Source organism: Dendropsophus ebraccatus, chromosome 5 (genome assembly GCF_027789765.1).
Source record: "Dendropsophus ebraccatus isolate aDenEbr1 chromosome 5, aDenEbr1.pat, whole genome shotgun sequence".
NCBI classification, from domain to species: Eukaryota; Metazoa; Chordata; class Amphibia; order Anura; family Hylidae; genus Dendropsophus; species Dendropsophus ebraccatus.
Window position 1 is genome coordinate 6985805 of NC_091458.1, and position 15859 is coordinate 7001663.

The following is a 15859-nucleotide window of genomic DNA, read 5'->3' on the forward strand; positions in this document are numbered from 1 at the left end:
GTGGCCTCTTCGCCAGTGTGGGTGGAAGCGGCGGGAGGGGTCCCTACCGGCAGTTTAACTAGCCTGGAGGTGTTGGCTGATGTATCGGTAGTAGCACAGACGGATAAGGATAAGTAGGTGGACTGGATAGAATTGGACAATCGTGCCCGTGCGGAAGTTTATGTCTGCGTTGAGAGACCCTTGGTAGCTCATCTCGAGCAGGAGGTTAGGGAAAAAATATGGCGGGATGAGTATGTTGACATTTTTTCTCTTCTTCTTTAGACAAATTTAATTTGGATAATGGAATGCGGTTTGAGAGTAAAAAGGAGGAGGAGGAAAAGCGCAGGTGGTGGCTCATTTATCAGAGCTTTACCAATTGGCTACAGTCCTTTGCAATGTTGGCGAGCATGGTGGACGTGAAGGTGCTGCAAAATTACTCAGCCTTGCTTTGCCACCTGGATTCATTTGGGAAAGCATATAGAGTGTATGGGGGCCAGTTCTAGCTCCGGTACAATTAGCAGTTAAGGCAGAGGAAGGCAGTTAGGCCAAGCATAAGGTGGGACCAAAAGGATATAGAACTATGGTTGAGTGTCATGGGTTTATCTAGTTTTGGGCAGCCCCTTTTAAGTCAGGTGCAGATGGTCAGGGCCCACAGGCGGATGGAAGCAAGTCCGGCTTGTGCTGGCTCTTCAACAAGGGCCAATGTAAGTATGGAATGGCATGTAAATTTTAGCACGTGTGCAAAACTTGTGGGGGAACCTCTCATAGGTCAGCATGGTGTTTCAAGAAAGGAAAGAGTTGAGGAGCAGGTGGTTCTGCTCAGTGGGGTAGACGCCAGTGAGGGTGGTCACGATGCAGCCATTCCTAGACAGGTTTCCAGATACTCTGGATGGCTTTACGCAGGGCTTTGTGATGCCAGCTCCTCCCTATGAGGTGCCTTTCACTTTAAGGAACCTGTGTTCAGCCTATCAGTATCTGGTAGTGGTTAGGCTAAGGAATTTTCCTTGGGGCGGATGGCAGGGCTGTTTGAGTCCCGCCCTTTACCGGATCTTGTTGTTTCTCCTTTGGGGGTTGTCCCAAAGAAGGAGCCTAACAATTTTCGGCTTATCTACCACTTATTACATCCGCATGGTCAGTCGGTGAATGACAGAATAGACCCTGACAGATGTGGCAGTGGCATTGATACTGGAGCACAGTTAGGACACCCTCATGGTGAAGGCCGACATTGAGCTTGCCTTCCGCCTTCTTCTGGTTCACCCCATAGTCTGAGGTTGTGTGGTTGTCATTGAGAGGGGGCATTTTATGTGGATAGGTGCCTTCCCATGGGCTGCTCATTGTCGCGTTTGAGGCTTTTAGTTCATTTTTGGAATGGGTGATACAGGCCTCCTGGGTCTCCCATTTGTGAGAAGCTACTGAGCATGATGAGCTGGGTGGTGGGCAGGTTTGGGGTCCTGTTAGCACAGGAGAAAATGGAGGGTCCGGCGACTGCATTGAAGTTCTTGGGAATCAATATAGATTTCTGCAAAATGAAATGCAGGTTGCCCGAGGATAAACTTGAGGCCCTAAAAGCAGAGGTGGGGCGGGATCAAGGCTTGAAGATAATCCCTCTAAAAGAGCTCAAATACTTGCTGGCTAAGTTAAAGGGGCACTCTGGCGAAAATCTTTTTCTTTCAAATCAATTGGTTTCAGAAAGTTATACAGATTAGTAATTTACTTCTATTTAAAAATCTTCAGTCTTCTGGTACTTATCAGCTGCTGTATGTCCTGCAGGAATTGGTGTTTTCTTTCCAGTCTGACACAAAGCTCTCTGGTGCCACCTCTGTCCATACCAGGAACAGTCCAGAGCAGTAGGAAATCCCCATAGAAAACCTCTCCTGCTCGATATAGTTCCTGACATGGACAGAGGTGGCAGCAGAGAGCACTGTCAGACTTAAAAGAATACACCACTTCCTGCAGGACATACAGTAGCTGATAAGTATGGAAAGACTTGAGAATTTTTAATCAAAGGAAATTACAAATCTATAAAGCTTTCTGAAACCAGTTGATCTGAAAGAAAAATATTTTTGCCTGAGTCCCCCTTTACATTTTGCCTGCAGGATCATAGCAATGGTGCAGGTTTTCTGTAGGCGTTTGGCGAGAACTATGGCAAGAGTGAAGGCACCTCATGATTTTGTTTGCCTTACCAGGGAACGTCATGATGACCTGGTGGTATGGGTTGAGTTTTTGGAGGCTTATAATGGCAGGTCGTTGATGATTGCCCCGGCTGTAAGTGGTTTTGACTGGGATTTGTTCACGGATGTGGCAGGAAGTGTGGGATTCAGAGTTTCTTGTCAGAGGCAGTGGTGTGGTGTCTTGAGTCAGGTCTAGTTTGTAATCTCGCTCTTCTTGAGTTTTTTTTATAGTGGTAGCGGTTTTGGGGGGAAATTCAGGGACAAAAAGGTTAGATTTCACTGCGATAATCTGGCGGTTCTAACAGCTATAAATTCTGTCTCAGCGCTGTGCCCTCCGGTTGTAAGTCTGTTGCATCACCTGGTGCTTAGATGTCTGTCTCTGAATGTGTGGGTGGTGGCGGTACATGTCCCCGGGGTTAGGAAGTCCATGCCCGATTCTCTCTCTCGTCAGCAGTTCTGGTTTTTGGCCCTAGAGGTCGACGTGGAAGGGATCGACTGTCCTCCTTATCTGTGGAAGCTGGCTTGTTGACTGTAAGGGATCTTATCAGGATGGCCTTGGCACCTTGTACTTGGAGGGCATAAACTGGCACCTGGGCAGAGTAGGAGCATTGATTGTCGGGTTGGAGAATTGTTCAGTCGAATTAGGATAGAGTGTGGGCTAGGGTGGTTTAAATTGTGGGGATTTTGGGATGTGACTAAGGAGCTTTTAGTGGCTCAGGTGCTTAGAGTTTTTTGGAGGGGTAAGGCAAAGCCAGAATTGCAGGGGCCAGTTTTATTGGCACTTTTGGAGCGTATTGTTGGGTGTTTGTACGGGGTTTGCCACACTGATAGTGAGGTGTCATTAACATGTTATTTTGGTTAGCCTTTTCGTGGGGCTTTTTTGGGGCATTAAGAATTGGGGAGTTAGTGTCCCTGTCGACCAGGACAGCAGGGGGATTGCAAAAGGAGGATGTGGTTGTGGAGAATGATAGGGGGATTTTTTTGGATGGATAGTCAAGGGGTCCTTGTGGTTGGTTTTAGAAATTGATAGAGGTGGGTACCTGGGGAAGTAATCCCCCAATGTAGTTGGATCATCTGGGAAGCTTTTGGTATTTGGGCTCCTGTCAGTGTGTTCAACAGATTTAGAGAGGGCTCCTGAGTCAGTAGCGGGAAACTGGGTCAAATAAAAAATTGGACAGAGCAGTGGTTGGATGTTGGAGCTTCAAGGGCCCCCTCCTGTCATTTATTTAGGGAGTGGGGCCCAGCAAGGTGGGGGAGGAAGTCTGAGGGTAAGGGGTTGGTTATTGAGAAGGTCTGTTTTACCAATGTCATGTCTGGTGAGCAGTGTATCCACTCCTATTTTGTGTGATATTGTCTGCTGAGCTATATATCTAAACCCATCATGTATGATACTGTGAGCTGAACTCTGTATCTAATCCTATCATGTGTGCAGTTTATCTAATGATTTCATGTGTAATACTGTCTGCTGACTCATGTATCTACCCTAATATATATGATACTGGCTTCTTGGCAGTGTATTTAATCCTATCATATATCAAACTGTCTGCAGAGCTGTGTATCTAATCCTATCATTTGATACTGTCTGCTGAGCCATGTATCCAATCCTGTTATGTGTGATACTTCTGTACCATGTATCTAATCCTATCATACACCACACACAAGAGGCGGCTTCTAGTAATGACATTTATGGATGTTACTAACAGTGTATCTAATCCTATCATCCAGCACACACAAGCAGTGGCTTCTAGTGATGATATTTATGGATATTACTAACAGCCGGGGACATTTCTCTCCACATTCACAATCTGCAGATTTTATAGTAACGTTCTGTGGACGCGTCACTCACATCTCATCTTCTTATTATTACAGATTGGATCGTACTAGTCTACCAGACACTTCCTGCACCCAGTTGGCATCTGTAATAAAGAACAACTGGTCTCTGAAGAAACTTGACCTGACTGGTAACCGTCTGTCCAGTCCTCACTTCAGTGTCTTGGTGGAAGCTCTGTCCAGTCCAGACTGCAGCATAGAGGAATTACAGTGAGTATAAGAGATGTGTATAGGACTCCATGTATCTAATCCTGTCATGTGTGATACTGTCTGCTGAACCATGTATCTAACCCTATCATGTGTGATACTGTAAGCTGAGCCATGTATCTAATGCCTACATGTGATAATATCTGCCGTGCAGTATCTAATCCTTTTATGTGCAATACTGTGTGTTGACCCATGTATCTAATCCTATCATGTCATACTGTGTGCTGAGCTCTGTATCTAATGCTTTTATGTGTGATACTGTCTAATAAGCAATATATCCAACCCTATAATGTGTGATATTGTCTGCTGAGCCATATATCTAATCCTGTTATGTGTGATACTGTGTGCTGAGCAGTGTATCTAATTCTATCATTTGTGATAGCTAATCCTATCATGTGTGATACTGTCTTGTGTACCGTCCCTTTAAGAGCGGCTTAGGTAACGTCCCTTTAAGAGTGACTCATGTAATGCCCCTTTAAGAGCGACTTGGGTACCGTCCCTTTAAGAGCGACTTGGGTACATTCCCTTTAAAAACGACTTGGTACCGTTCCATTAAGAGCGACTCGGGTACCGTCCCTTTAAGAGCGACTCGGGTACCGTCCCTTTAAGAGCGGCTTGGGTACCGTCCCTTCAAGAGCAGCTTGGGTACCGTCCATTTAAGAACGACTTGGGTACCGTCCCCTCAGCTCTGCTATTTTACTGACTGAACTCTGCTACTTATAATGGTATAGAAAGATCATTGCTCGGTTACCATGACAATCTTACTCATGTCAAGGAGAAAAAATCTTTAAGGACCTTCCATCTTCTACGTCTTCTATTGGCCAATAGTGGACATGTGACTGTGTGACTGTTGTGATACATTGCCTGACAAGACTTTAGAGTTCCTATTGGCTGATATACTTCAGCTATTTGCATATGTGCTGTGATTGGCTGTCAGCGTTTACAGTGTGGCCATTATTTTCTATGGGAAATTCGGGGTCTTTAAACGTAAATTTCTTAAAAATGACAAATTCGATCGAAACTGAAAATAGATAGCACACCTCACACCACCGAGGGCTTCGAAATGCAGTTTGAATGGAGTGTGTGCGCAAAGCGGTTCGGGCTGTATTAATCGCAGAAAAATGGCTGGAAGAAGAAGAATACAGATTACAATATAATACTAGATTTGCATTTCCAGGGAAATACATAGTGCTTGAAAAGAGCGCCCCTTTACCAGTGACTTCCATTTAACTTTAATCCTGGGTGCCGTCCCTTTAAGAGCGACTTGGGTCCCATCCCTTTAAGAGCAACTTGGCTCCCGTCCCTTTAAGAGCGACATGGGTCCCTTTAGGAGCGACCTGGGTCGCTTTAAGAGCGACGTGGGTCCCTTCGCTCTTAAAGGGACCCAGGTCGCTCTTAAAGAGACCCATTTCGCTCTTAAAGGGACCCATTTCGCTCTTAAAGGGATCCATTTTGCTCTTAAAGGGACCCAGGTCGCTCTTAAAGGGACCCAGGTTGCGCTTAAAGGCACATATTTCACTCTTAAAGGGACCCAGGTCGCTCTTAAAGGGACCCTGGACGCTCTTAAAGGGACCCATTTTGCTCTTAAAGGGACATATTTCACTCATTGAAGGGACATATTTCGCTCTTAAAAGGACCCAGGTCGCTCTTAAGGGGACCCAGGTCGATCTTAAAGGAACCCATATCGCACTTAAAGGGACCCAGTTCGCTCTTAAATGGACCCAGTTCGCTCTTAAGGGGACCCAGGTCGCTCTTAAAGGGACCCATTTTGCTCTTAAAGGGACCCAGGTCGCTCTTAAAGGGACCCAGGTCGCTCTTAAAGGGACCCAGGTCGCTCTTAAAGGCACATATTTCGCTCTTAAAGGCACATATCTCTTAAAGGCACTTATCAGTTCAGATCAGCCAATAGCGGCGATCGGAACCTTTCCGGGTCATCGGTGACCCGATGACCCGGAAAAAATGGCGGTCGGTGCTGTCCGAGGACGGCACCGACCGCCATTACTGTAAAAAGTAATGGTGGCCAGGTGCCACCGGCCCGATCGCCGTGAACGGCGATCGAAGTCCCCAAAAGTTATAAATACCTGCTCTGGACCCCTCAGCTAGGTAGCTGAGGGGTCCAGAGCAGGTATTCGTACATTACTCACCTTTCCCGGGGTCCTGATCGGCGTCTTCCGGGTTCGCGGCGTCCTCGTGGTCTCGTTCGGGTCTTCGGCTTCCGTGACGTCACGTTCGGCTATTTTCGGCTCCAGCGTCGGGTTTTCGGGATTTTCCGCTCTGCTGCCCTCTAGCGGCTGATATGTGTAATACACTTATCAGCAGCTACAGGGATGTTCAGTATGTAATAAAGTTTTTATTTTTTTTATTTTTTTTTTCTATTTTTTTTTTTTCTATTTTCCGCACCCTATCGCCGCTGAGTGTTGATCAGCATCGCACGAAAGTGCGCTGCTAATCAGCAACTCCTCCTTTTTGGCGTAGGGTGTTTTTTTTGTCTATCCTACTGCCACGGTCTGCTGATAAGTGCCGCACATAAGTGCGGCATTTATCAGCAACACCATTTTTGGCGTAGTTTTTTTTTTTTTATACTTACTGTAAAAAAACACGTAAAAAACACTACATTACACCACACTACACTACATTGAATAAAGTTTGACACTACACCACTACATACCCCATATACTAGTCCCCGTATAAAGATGGCCCCCAGGGTGTTTTCGGCGTCAGAGGGATACGTTATTATTGCCTCCGACACCGAAACAGCCAGTGAGGATAAATGTGGGGGATCCTTCGTTCCTCCATTCATCCTCATCCTCCAATGACGTATCTGGGGGGTAGCGTAGTGTATGCTGCCTCCCAGACACGTCTTTTCCGCCAGTACCGTCCCAATAAGAGATCACGGTATGGCGTAAAATTCTACTAACTCTGTGAGCGTACCTCAGGGTACTCTTACAGATTTAGGGTAGGTGCACACTGCGCAATGGCGAAGATAAACCTTTGTGCATTCCGCAGCTGGCACCCACCGGCGGACTGATGCAGGCGCGCGTCTCCACCCGTGTCATAGACTCCATGTTATGCACAGGCGGATTCCATCGTCCGTCCAAAGAATGAATACGTTGGACGGAGAGCGGAATCCGCCCGTGCATAGAATGGAGTCTATGACACGGACGGAGACGCGTGCCCCCATCAGTCCGCCGGTGGGTGCCAACTGCGGAATGCACGAAGGGTTATCCTCCGCCATTCCGCAGTGTGCACGTACCCTTAGAGTGTATGAAGGAAGGGACACCCGAATGCAGCCCCCAGATGCCCCCTCCCCCCCCATCCTCGGAACAAGTGGGAAGATCGTCCGGGAACTGATCTTCCCACTGCTGGATAAAGGTCACCACCTGTACGGGGATAACTTTTATACCAGCACCCCCTCTTCCGCTCCCTCGCTGCCTGAGCTACTGTAGCTTGCGGCACGATCTGAACATATCAGAAGTAGTAACAGAGCCCTAATATTTAGCAGTCATGGAGCGGACCCAGCGCTTCTGGATATGAAGGACCCCGTATCGCACCAGGACAACATTTTCCAGGTGACGTCCCCCACACTGGAGAACGGGAGACCCCAGAAGAAGTGCAGAGTGTGGGGTAACAGGGGGATCAGGAAGGACGCCATTTTCCAGTGTGACACCTGTCCTGATCCCCCCGGCCTCTGAATACTGGATCGCTCCAAGGCGTACCACACGTCATCGGGGTTCTACATTATCTAAATTCTGTCCCTTATTCCTATTTCAGGGGTCACGTTGATCCAGGGATTATTCTGATCGCCAATATGGAGTCGGGAAGGAATTTTTCCCCTGTGATGAGGCTACTGTCGTCTGCCTCACGAGGGTTTTTTGCCTTCCTCTGGATCAACACAGATTGAGTTTGATGGACACCTGTCATTTCCAACCTTATAAACTAATAATTGGCCTAATACCCCCAAATAAATTAGAATTGTCCCTTTTCCCCAGCTAAGTAGGTATGGCCGCCATTCCCATTAGAGGAGGCCATGATGCAATTACAAAGCCTCTGTGCGGCCAGGACAGTAGAAACCCCCCACAAGTGACCCCATTCTGGAAACTACACCCCATAAGGAATCTAACAAGGGGGGCAGCGGGTATATGGCCCCCTGGTGACGGCCACATTTGGGACGTGAAAATGAAAAAAATTGTATTTTTTATTTTCACGGCACATGTTCTACACATGTGCCCGTCACCAGTGGGGTCCATATGCTCACTGCACCCCTCGTTAGATTCCTTATGGGGTGTAATTTCCAGAATGGGGTCACTTGTCGGGGGTTTCTACTGTCCTGGCAGCACAGGAGCTTTGTAATTGCGACGTGGCCTCCGTCCTCCATTCCAGCCTCTAAATGGCGCTCTGTCCCTTTGGTGGCACATTATGTCCACATGTGGGGTATTTTCGTACTCAGGGGAAATTACCCTACACGTTTTGTGTTCATTTTCTTTTTTAACCCCTTGTGGAAATGGAAAAAAATCAAGGCTAGACCAACATTTAGTGTAATTTTTTAAAATTTTTTACTCTAAATCATTAATCTTGTCATGATTTTTTCATTTTCACAAGGGGCTAAAAGGTAAAAAAAAACACTAAATGTGTAGCGCAATTTCTCCTGAGTACGGAAATACCCCACATGTGGACATAAAGCGCCATGCGGGTGCAGGGTAAGCCTCCAAAGGGAAGGAGTGCCATTTGGTTTTTTGAGGCTGGATTTGGCTGGATTGGATTTCGAGGGGCCATGTTGCATTTAAAAGGCCATTGTGTTGCCAAGACAGTTGAAACCCCCCACAAGTGACCCCATTATGGAAACAACACCCCTCAAGGAATGTAACAAGGGGTGTAGTGAGCATATGGACCCCACTGGTGACGGGCACAAATGTGGAACAATGTGGTGTGAAAATGAAATATTACATTTTTTACACTATAATGTTGGTCTAGCCTTGAATTTATCATTTTCACAAGGGGTTAAAAGAGAAAAAAAAACACAAAATGTGTAGAGCAATTTCCCCCGAGTCCGTAAATACCCCACATGTGGACATTAAGCGTCATGTGGGTGCAGGGCAAGCCTCCGAAGGGAAGGAGCGCCATTTGGATTTTGGAGGTTGGATTTGGCCAGAATGGATTATGAACGCCATGTCGCATTTACAGAGCCCTTGTGCTGCCAAGACAGTGGAAACCCCCCACAAGTGACCCATTATGGAAACTACACCCCTTAAGGAATCTAACAAGGGGTGCAGTGAGGATATGGACCCCTTGATTACGGGCACATTTGTGCCGTGAAAGTGAAAAAATGAAATTTTTCACTTTCACGTCACATTGTTCCACATTTGTGCCCGTCACCAGTGGGGTCCATATGCTCACTGCACCCCTTGTTAGATTCCTTGAGGGGTGTAGTTTCCATAATGGGGTCACTTGTGGGGGGTTTCCAGTGTTTTGGCAGCACGAGGGCTCTGTAAATGCGACATGGCCCTTGAAATCCATTCCAGTGAAATTCAGCTTCCAAACGCTCCTTCCCTTTGGAGGCTCGTCCTGCGCCCGCTTGGCACTTTATCGCCACATGTGGGGTATTTCTGTACTCGGGAGAAACTGCGCTACACATTTTGTGTCTTTTTTTTTCCTTTTATCCCTTTGTGAAAATGAAAAATTGAAGGCTAGAACAACGTTTTAGTGTAAAAAATACTTTTGTCTTTTTTCACGCCACATTGTTCGGAAAATCTGTGAAGCACCTGTGGGGTCCAAATGCTCACCGCACCCCTTGTTACATTCCTTGAGGGGTGTAGTTTTCTAAATGGTGTCCCTTTAGGGGTGTTTTTTAGGTTTTGGCACCCCAGAGCCTCTGCCAACCTGAAGTGGTACAGTCAGAAATGACCAAATATAATGGAGCCATTGAAATTCACTAGGCGCTCCTTTGTATCTGAGGCTTGTGGTTGCGTCAAATAGCGCAATAGGGCCACATATGGGGTATTTCTATAAACTGCAGAAACGGGGCAATAATTATTGGGGTGCATTTCTCTGGTAATAAGCTTATAATTATGAAAAATATTGGATTACAATAAAATCTCTGCACAGAAAATAAAAATTTTCAAATTTCTTACACACTTGGCTTTTATTTCTGTGACTCCCCTAAAGGGTTAAAACACTTTCTGGATGTGCTTTTGCAGAGTTTGGGGGGTGCAGTTTCTGAAATGGGGTGCTTTGTGGGGCTTTCTAAGATACAGGCCCCTCAAATACACTTTAAACCTGAACAGGTCCCTAAAAATATCTGATTTTGAAATTTTACCGAAAATTTGCTGCTAATGTTTTACGCTTTCTATTGTTTAAAAAAAATGAAAGATAGTTTAATAAATGCCGCCAACATAAAGTAGACATGTTGCTAATGCTATTTAATATATAATTTATGTGATATAACCATTTTCTGTATAAGCAGAAAAGTTTTAATGTTGGAAAAATGCATTTTTTCACAATTTTTCACCCTATTTTGTTTTTTTTTTCATAAAGATTTGTTATGAGTATCGACTCCAATTTACTAGAAATGTGAAGTACAATATGTCACGAGAAAACAATCTCAGAATCAGCCGGATAGGTAAAAGCATCCCGAAGTTATTAATGAATAAAGTGACACTGGTCATACTCATAAAATTTACTCCGGTCCTTAAGGCCATTTCAGGCCCAGTCCTTAAGGGGTTAAAGGGACCCAGGTCGCTCTTAAAGGGACCAATTTCATGCGTAAAGGGACCCATTTAGCTCTTAAAGGGACCCAGGTCGCTCTTGAAAGGACCCATTTTGCTCTTAAAGGGACATATTTTGCTCTTAAAGGGACCCAGGTCGCTCTTAAAGGGACCCATTTCGCTCCTAAAGGGACCCATTTTTCTCTTAAAGGGACCCACTTCACTCTTAAAGGGGCCCAGATCGCTCTTAAAGGGACCCAGGTCGCTCTTAAAGGGACCTATTTTGCTCTTAAAGGGACACATTTCGCTCTTAAAGGGACCCATTTTGCTCTTAAAAGGACCCAGGTCGCTCTTAAAGGGACCCAGGTCACTTTTAAAGGGACCCAGGTTGCTCTTAAAGGGACCCAGGTCGCTCTTAAAGGGACCCAGGCCGCTCTTAAGGGGACCCAGGTCGCTCTTAAAGGGACCCATTTTGCTCTTAAAGGGACCCAGATCGCACTTAAAGGGACCCAGTTCGCTCTTAAAGGGACCCAGTTCGCTCTTAAAGGGACCCAGATCGCTCTTAAAGGGACCCAGGTCGCTCTTAAAGGGACCAATTTCGCTCTTAAAGGGACCCATTTTGCTCTTAAAGGGACATATTTTGCTCTTAATTGGACCCAGGTCGCTCTTAAAGGGATTAATATTTAATTAATAAAACACATTTTCATTCTAATAAAGTCACTTTCGTTGTCCAATAATTTAATTAAAATGAATCCATACTTTTGCAATGAAATATACTGTAAATAAATAAATAAATATATATATATATATATATAAATATACATTTATATATATATATATATATATATATATTAACAGTATATTTAATTGCACAATGATTGATTTGTTTTAATTAAATTATTGAACAACGAAAGTGACTTTATTAGAATGAAACTTTGTTTTATTAATTAATTCTATTAACCAAGTCAGGGATCGGCATTATTGCAGAGGATCGCTAACCCTGGTAATTTCGATCCCTGTATTACTGCTGTTTCCTGTCCATTTCTGTGGTGTTTCTATCATTTTCTGTGGTTGACAGGTTTTCACACGATCTTCCCTCTGCCGAACTTGGGTCCCCTGCAAAAATGCTTGAGTTTCCCATTGACTTCAATGGGGTTTGTTACTCGAAACGAGCACCCGAGCATTTTAGTACTCGCTCATCACTAATCTAATGCCATCATGAGTGATACTGTTTGATGCGCAGTGTATCTATTCCTTTCATCAGGGATCTGATAAAGAGGGCTTCCCTCGAAATGTGTCATCCCCTGAATAAAACCATTGTATTACGCTAACCATGACTCCCTTCATCCTTGATGCAGTGACATCTATATGCCGATCAGCGCCTACACCTCCCGAGTTCTCCGCACAGCTAGGCCTTTAGAGTGCCAAGTTCTCCAGATAATCTTTTCATGTGTACTACTGTGTCTGTCTAGGATCAGCTGTACCCCACACAGTTCTCTCTTGCATGTCACCCTGTTAGTGTCTCTATAGAGTATAATGGGTGACAGGGAGGAGGGTGTACACACAAGCAGCGCCCCCTACTCACTCCCCCCAGGCCCCTCCCCATTACTACCTGTCACTATTTCCTCCTCTCTTCTCATGTGAGCACAGAGCCGGCTGTGAGGAGGAGAAGAGCTGAGGATTGCACTATATGGAACTTCCCTGCATACAGTGTTAGGCTGGGTTCACAATACGTATATTTCAGTCAGTATTGTGGTCCTCATATTGCAACCAAAACCAGGAGTGGATTAAAAACACAGAAAGGCTCTGTTCACACAATGTTGAAATTGAGTGGATGGCCGCCATTTAATGGCAAATATTTTCTGTTATTTTAAAACAACGGCTGTTATATTGAAATAATGGCCATTATTTACGAATCCGTCCGCAGTTCTTACGCCGCCGTACATGTGCGGCTGAAACTACGGGCGTGGGAAAAATCGACATGCGCCGGATGCGTACGCACCGTGAACATACGCCCGTAGTACAGTTATGCTTCCCTAGCTTGTTTCAAAGCGATCTGAGGCAGGTCATTTACTTGGAAATCTTCGCCCAGCCCCGTCAGCCATACAGAACCTTTTGGATCGAAAAATCACGTTCAATTTGGCTGAAATAAGTACTTCGTACGGGACCGCATGGAAAGTCACGGCCGTAAGTTTCAACATTTCCGTCCTCAAACAATGGTCTTGTCCATTTTTCACGGCGCCGTATACGATCCGGCCGTAAGCTCATACGTAGTGTGCACTGTGCGGGCGTATATCGTATACTTCCCAGCGAACGCATCAAGCTCAAAACTATGTGCGTATATACGCGGTACGCTCTACAGACGGATTCATACGCAGTGTGAACATAGCCCCCGTGTGTATGGGTCTTTGTCCATGAAATACAGTATGTATGTATGTTTGTGTGTTAGTACAGATGTTAGTTTGTAATGTGTATGTTTGTGTATGGATGTATGTAATGTGCATAAGTGTGTATATCTGTGTAAAGTGTGACTGTATGTAATGTATACAGTATGGGAGTTGTGTGTGTGTGTGTATATATATATATATGTATATATATATATATATATATATATATATATATATATATAAATATATATATGTATATATATATATATATATATATATGTATGTATATATATATTGTGGCATGGTGGGGCTGTAAGAGGCAGTTCTATGCCTCTGGAGTGGGAATTGGAGTTCAGGTGGAGCTCCGGGTCCATATACTCCACTCCAGCCCTAGAGCTAATGAGGCTCTGAAACCACCTGGTGGAGCTCTATTAGAGACCCCAGAGCTGCCCAGGTGATGGCTCCCAGGTGAAGACTCCCAGTGTGGGAGAACAGGCAGCACTAGGCCTGTGGGAGCTGCAGACAAGAAGTCTGGGTAAGACCAGTGGAGCTGGTGATATTGAGCATTAGGCTCATAAGTGACAGCTAGGGAAGCTGTGGTGTCAGTCAGTGGCTAGACGGCCTAGGTTTTATTTTATTGGCAGTGTTGCCTATGTCTTGTGTTTTTTGAACGGATAAATAAAGCTGACTGAGGTCCGTATAAAGTATACAGCACTGACTGGACTGCAATTTGTGATGTGCCAACCGTCTCAGGCCCAGGAGATAGCGATCCCAGCGAGTGAGTAACCCCCAGATTGTCACATATGGTGGAGGATGCGGGCAGAAAAATGGCACATGAAGTTTGTGGCTGAATTTAAAGAGCCTGAAGCCTTACAGAGATTGAGTCTCTGTGGAGAGAGACATACAGAGACTGTGTTGCTGTGGAGAGAGACATACAGAGACTGTCTTGTCTGGATAAGGCCAGTATTGCTTATGTTTGAAGCTGGTGTTTCTGCTGCATAAAGAATATAGTTGCCATGGGTCTAGCAGAGGACTATGTCAGACGTATATGGGACATACAGCGCCGTGAAGACATGGCCAAACAAATGGGTTATAACCTTGCGCAGTTTGAAGCAGAGCGGGAGGCTGTTGAGGCCCAACTGCAAAGGACATTGGATAAGCAAGCTCCTGTACAAAGTGCATGTACTGCTACACCCCGCACTGCACTGCAGGGGGCTGCTAACCAGAAAGCACAGGGGTCCAAGCCCAGTGGTTGCTGTACCAAGGTCCCAGTTGCATCCTGGTCTGATTCTCCAGATAAAAAGCGTGAGGGTGCCGTCCCTAAAGCCAACCAGCCAGAGCCAGGCTTGAGATGTATGAGAATGGACTGTTGTGTAATTGGATGTGCTTTTGCCCAGTGCCCAAGTGTTAAAAAGTCACTTCTGCAGAGGCGCCATGATGATGTTGCTAAGAGCAACCAACCCCAACAGCAAGCAGTCACTGAGCAGAGAGCGCCATGTTGGAGGTGCATGGGAGCGGGTGTCTGTGCATCTTACTGTCCTCTGGTCAGGAGATCAGAGAGATTTAAACCAAAAACTTGTGAATTGCTGGTTGGTGGCATCCCACTGCTGGTTGACCTGGACTGTCGCCAGGAGGTATCCAGGGTCCATCCGGATATTATACTGTTTGTGAAGAGTCGACCAGAGCCGTATGGTAAGACTATTCTAATTGACTTTAAAACTTGTTATGGGACAGTAAATCATGTGCTGGAGGTCTGTGCGGAGCTTCAGGTGGAGTTCATACTTGGCAGAGACTTTCCTTATTTCTGGCAGTTGTGGGAGGGAGAGTCCCCAGTAAAGTGTACTGTACCACTGCCTAAGGGGGAGGAGCCAGGAGAACCATATACAAAAGTCCCAGAGTTACCAGTGGGTGGAGCCTTACTGTCTTACTGTGTGAACTGTGACCAAAATAAGTCCAAATGTTCAGCAATGCTACCAAGTGAGGAGAAGAATCCTGTGGCTGACAAGACCATCCTGATACCTGATGAGATTATTGCACAGTCTGAACATGGACTTGAAAAGTCAGATGAAATTAATGATAATGTATTGCATGCAATGTGTATTGAAAATGTCACCCAGCAGTTATGTGATAGCAGTAAGGTCACCCCGCAGTTATGTGATAGCAGTAAGGTCACCCCGCAGTTATGTGATAGTAGTAAGGTAATGTCAGATTTGCTGCCTAACATGCATTTAACCCATAACTATGTCCCACAACCTAAGCAGGTAAATGATGGGTGTACTACAGCGTTAGTTCCAATGAATGCAGAGTGTGAACTAACCTCTAAAGCAGAAAAAGCAGCAGAGGGGATTCGCTCTAGTGTGCCCCTAAAGGTCATGATGTGTAATGACGAGAAGATTGCATGTGATGAATGTGCTGTGCTGCCCCTAGAGGTCATGGTATATAATGACCAGATGATTGCATGTGATGAAGGTGCAGTGCTGCCCCTAGAGGTCATGGTGTGTAAGGACCAGAGTATTGCATGGGATGCATGTGCTGTGGTTGAAAGCAATACAGAGAGTTTGGTGGCCTTTACTGAGTCAAGTGA

The 15859-nt window shown here is 45.6% G+C and overlaps 1 protein-coding gene across 1 annotated transcript in view; it reads left to right on the forward strand.

Moving 5' to 3' along the window:
• Positions 1–15859, forward strand: part of LOC138792239 (NACHT, LRR and PYD domains-containing protein 12-like) — a 172280-nt gene that overhangs the window by 137921 nt on the left and 18500 nt on the right. The window contains exon 9 of the mRNA XM_069969413.1: positions 4020–4190. Coding sequence (XP_069825514.1) covers positions 4020–4190 — 171 coding nt within the window. The remainder of the gene's footprint in view (positions 1–4019; positions 4191–15859) is intronic.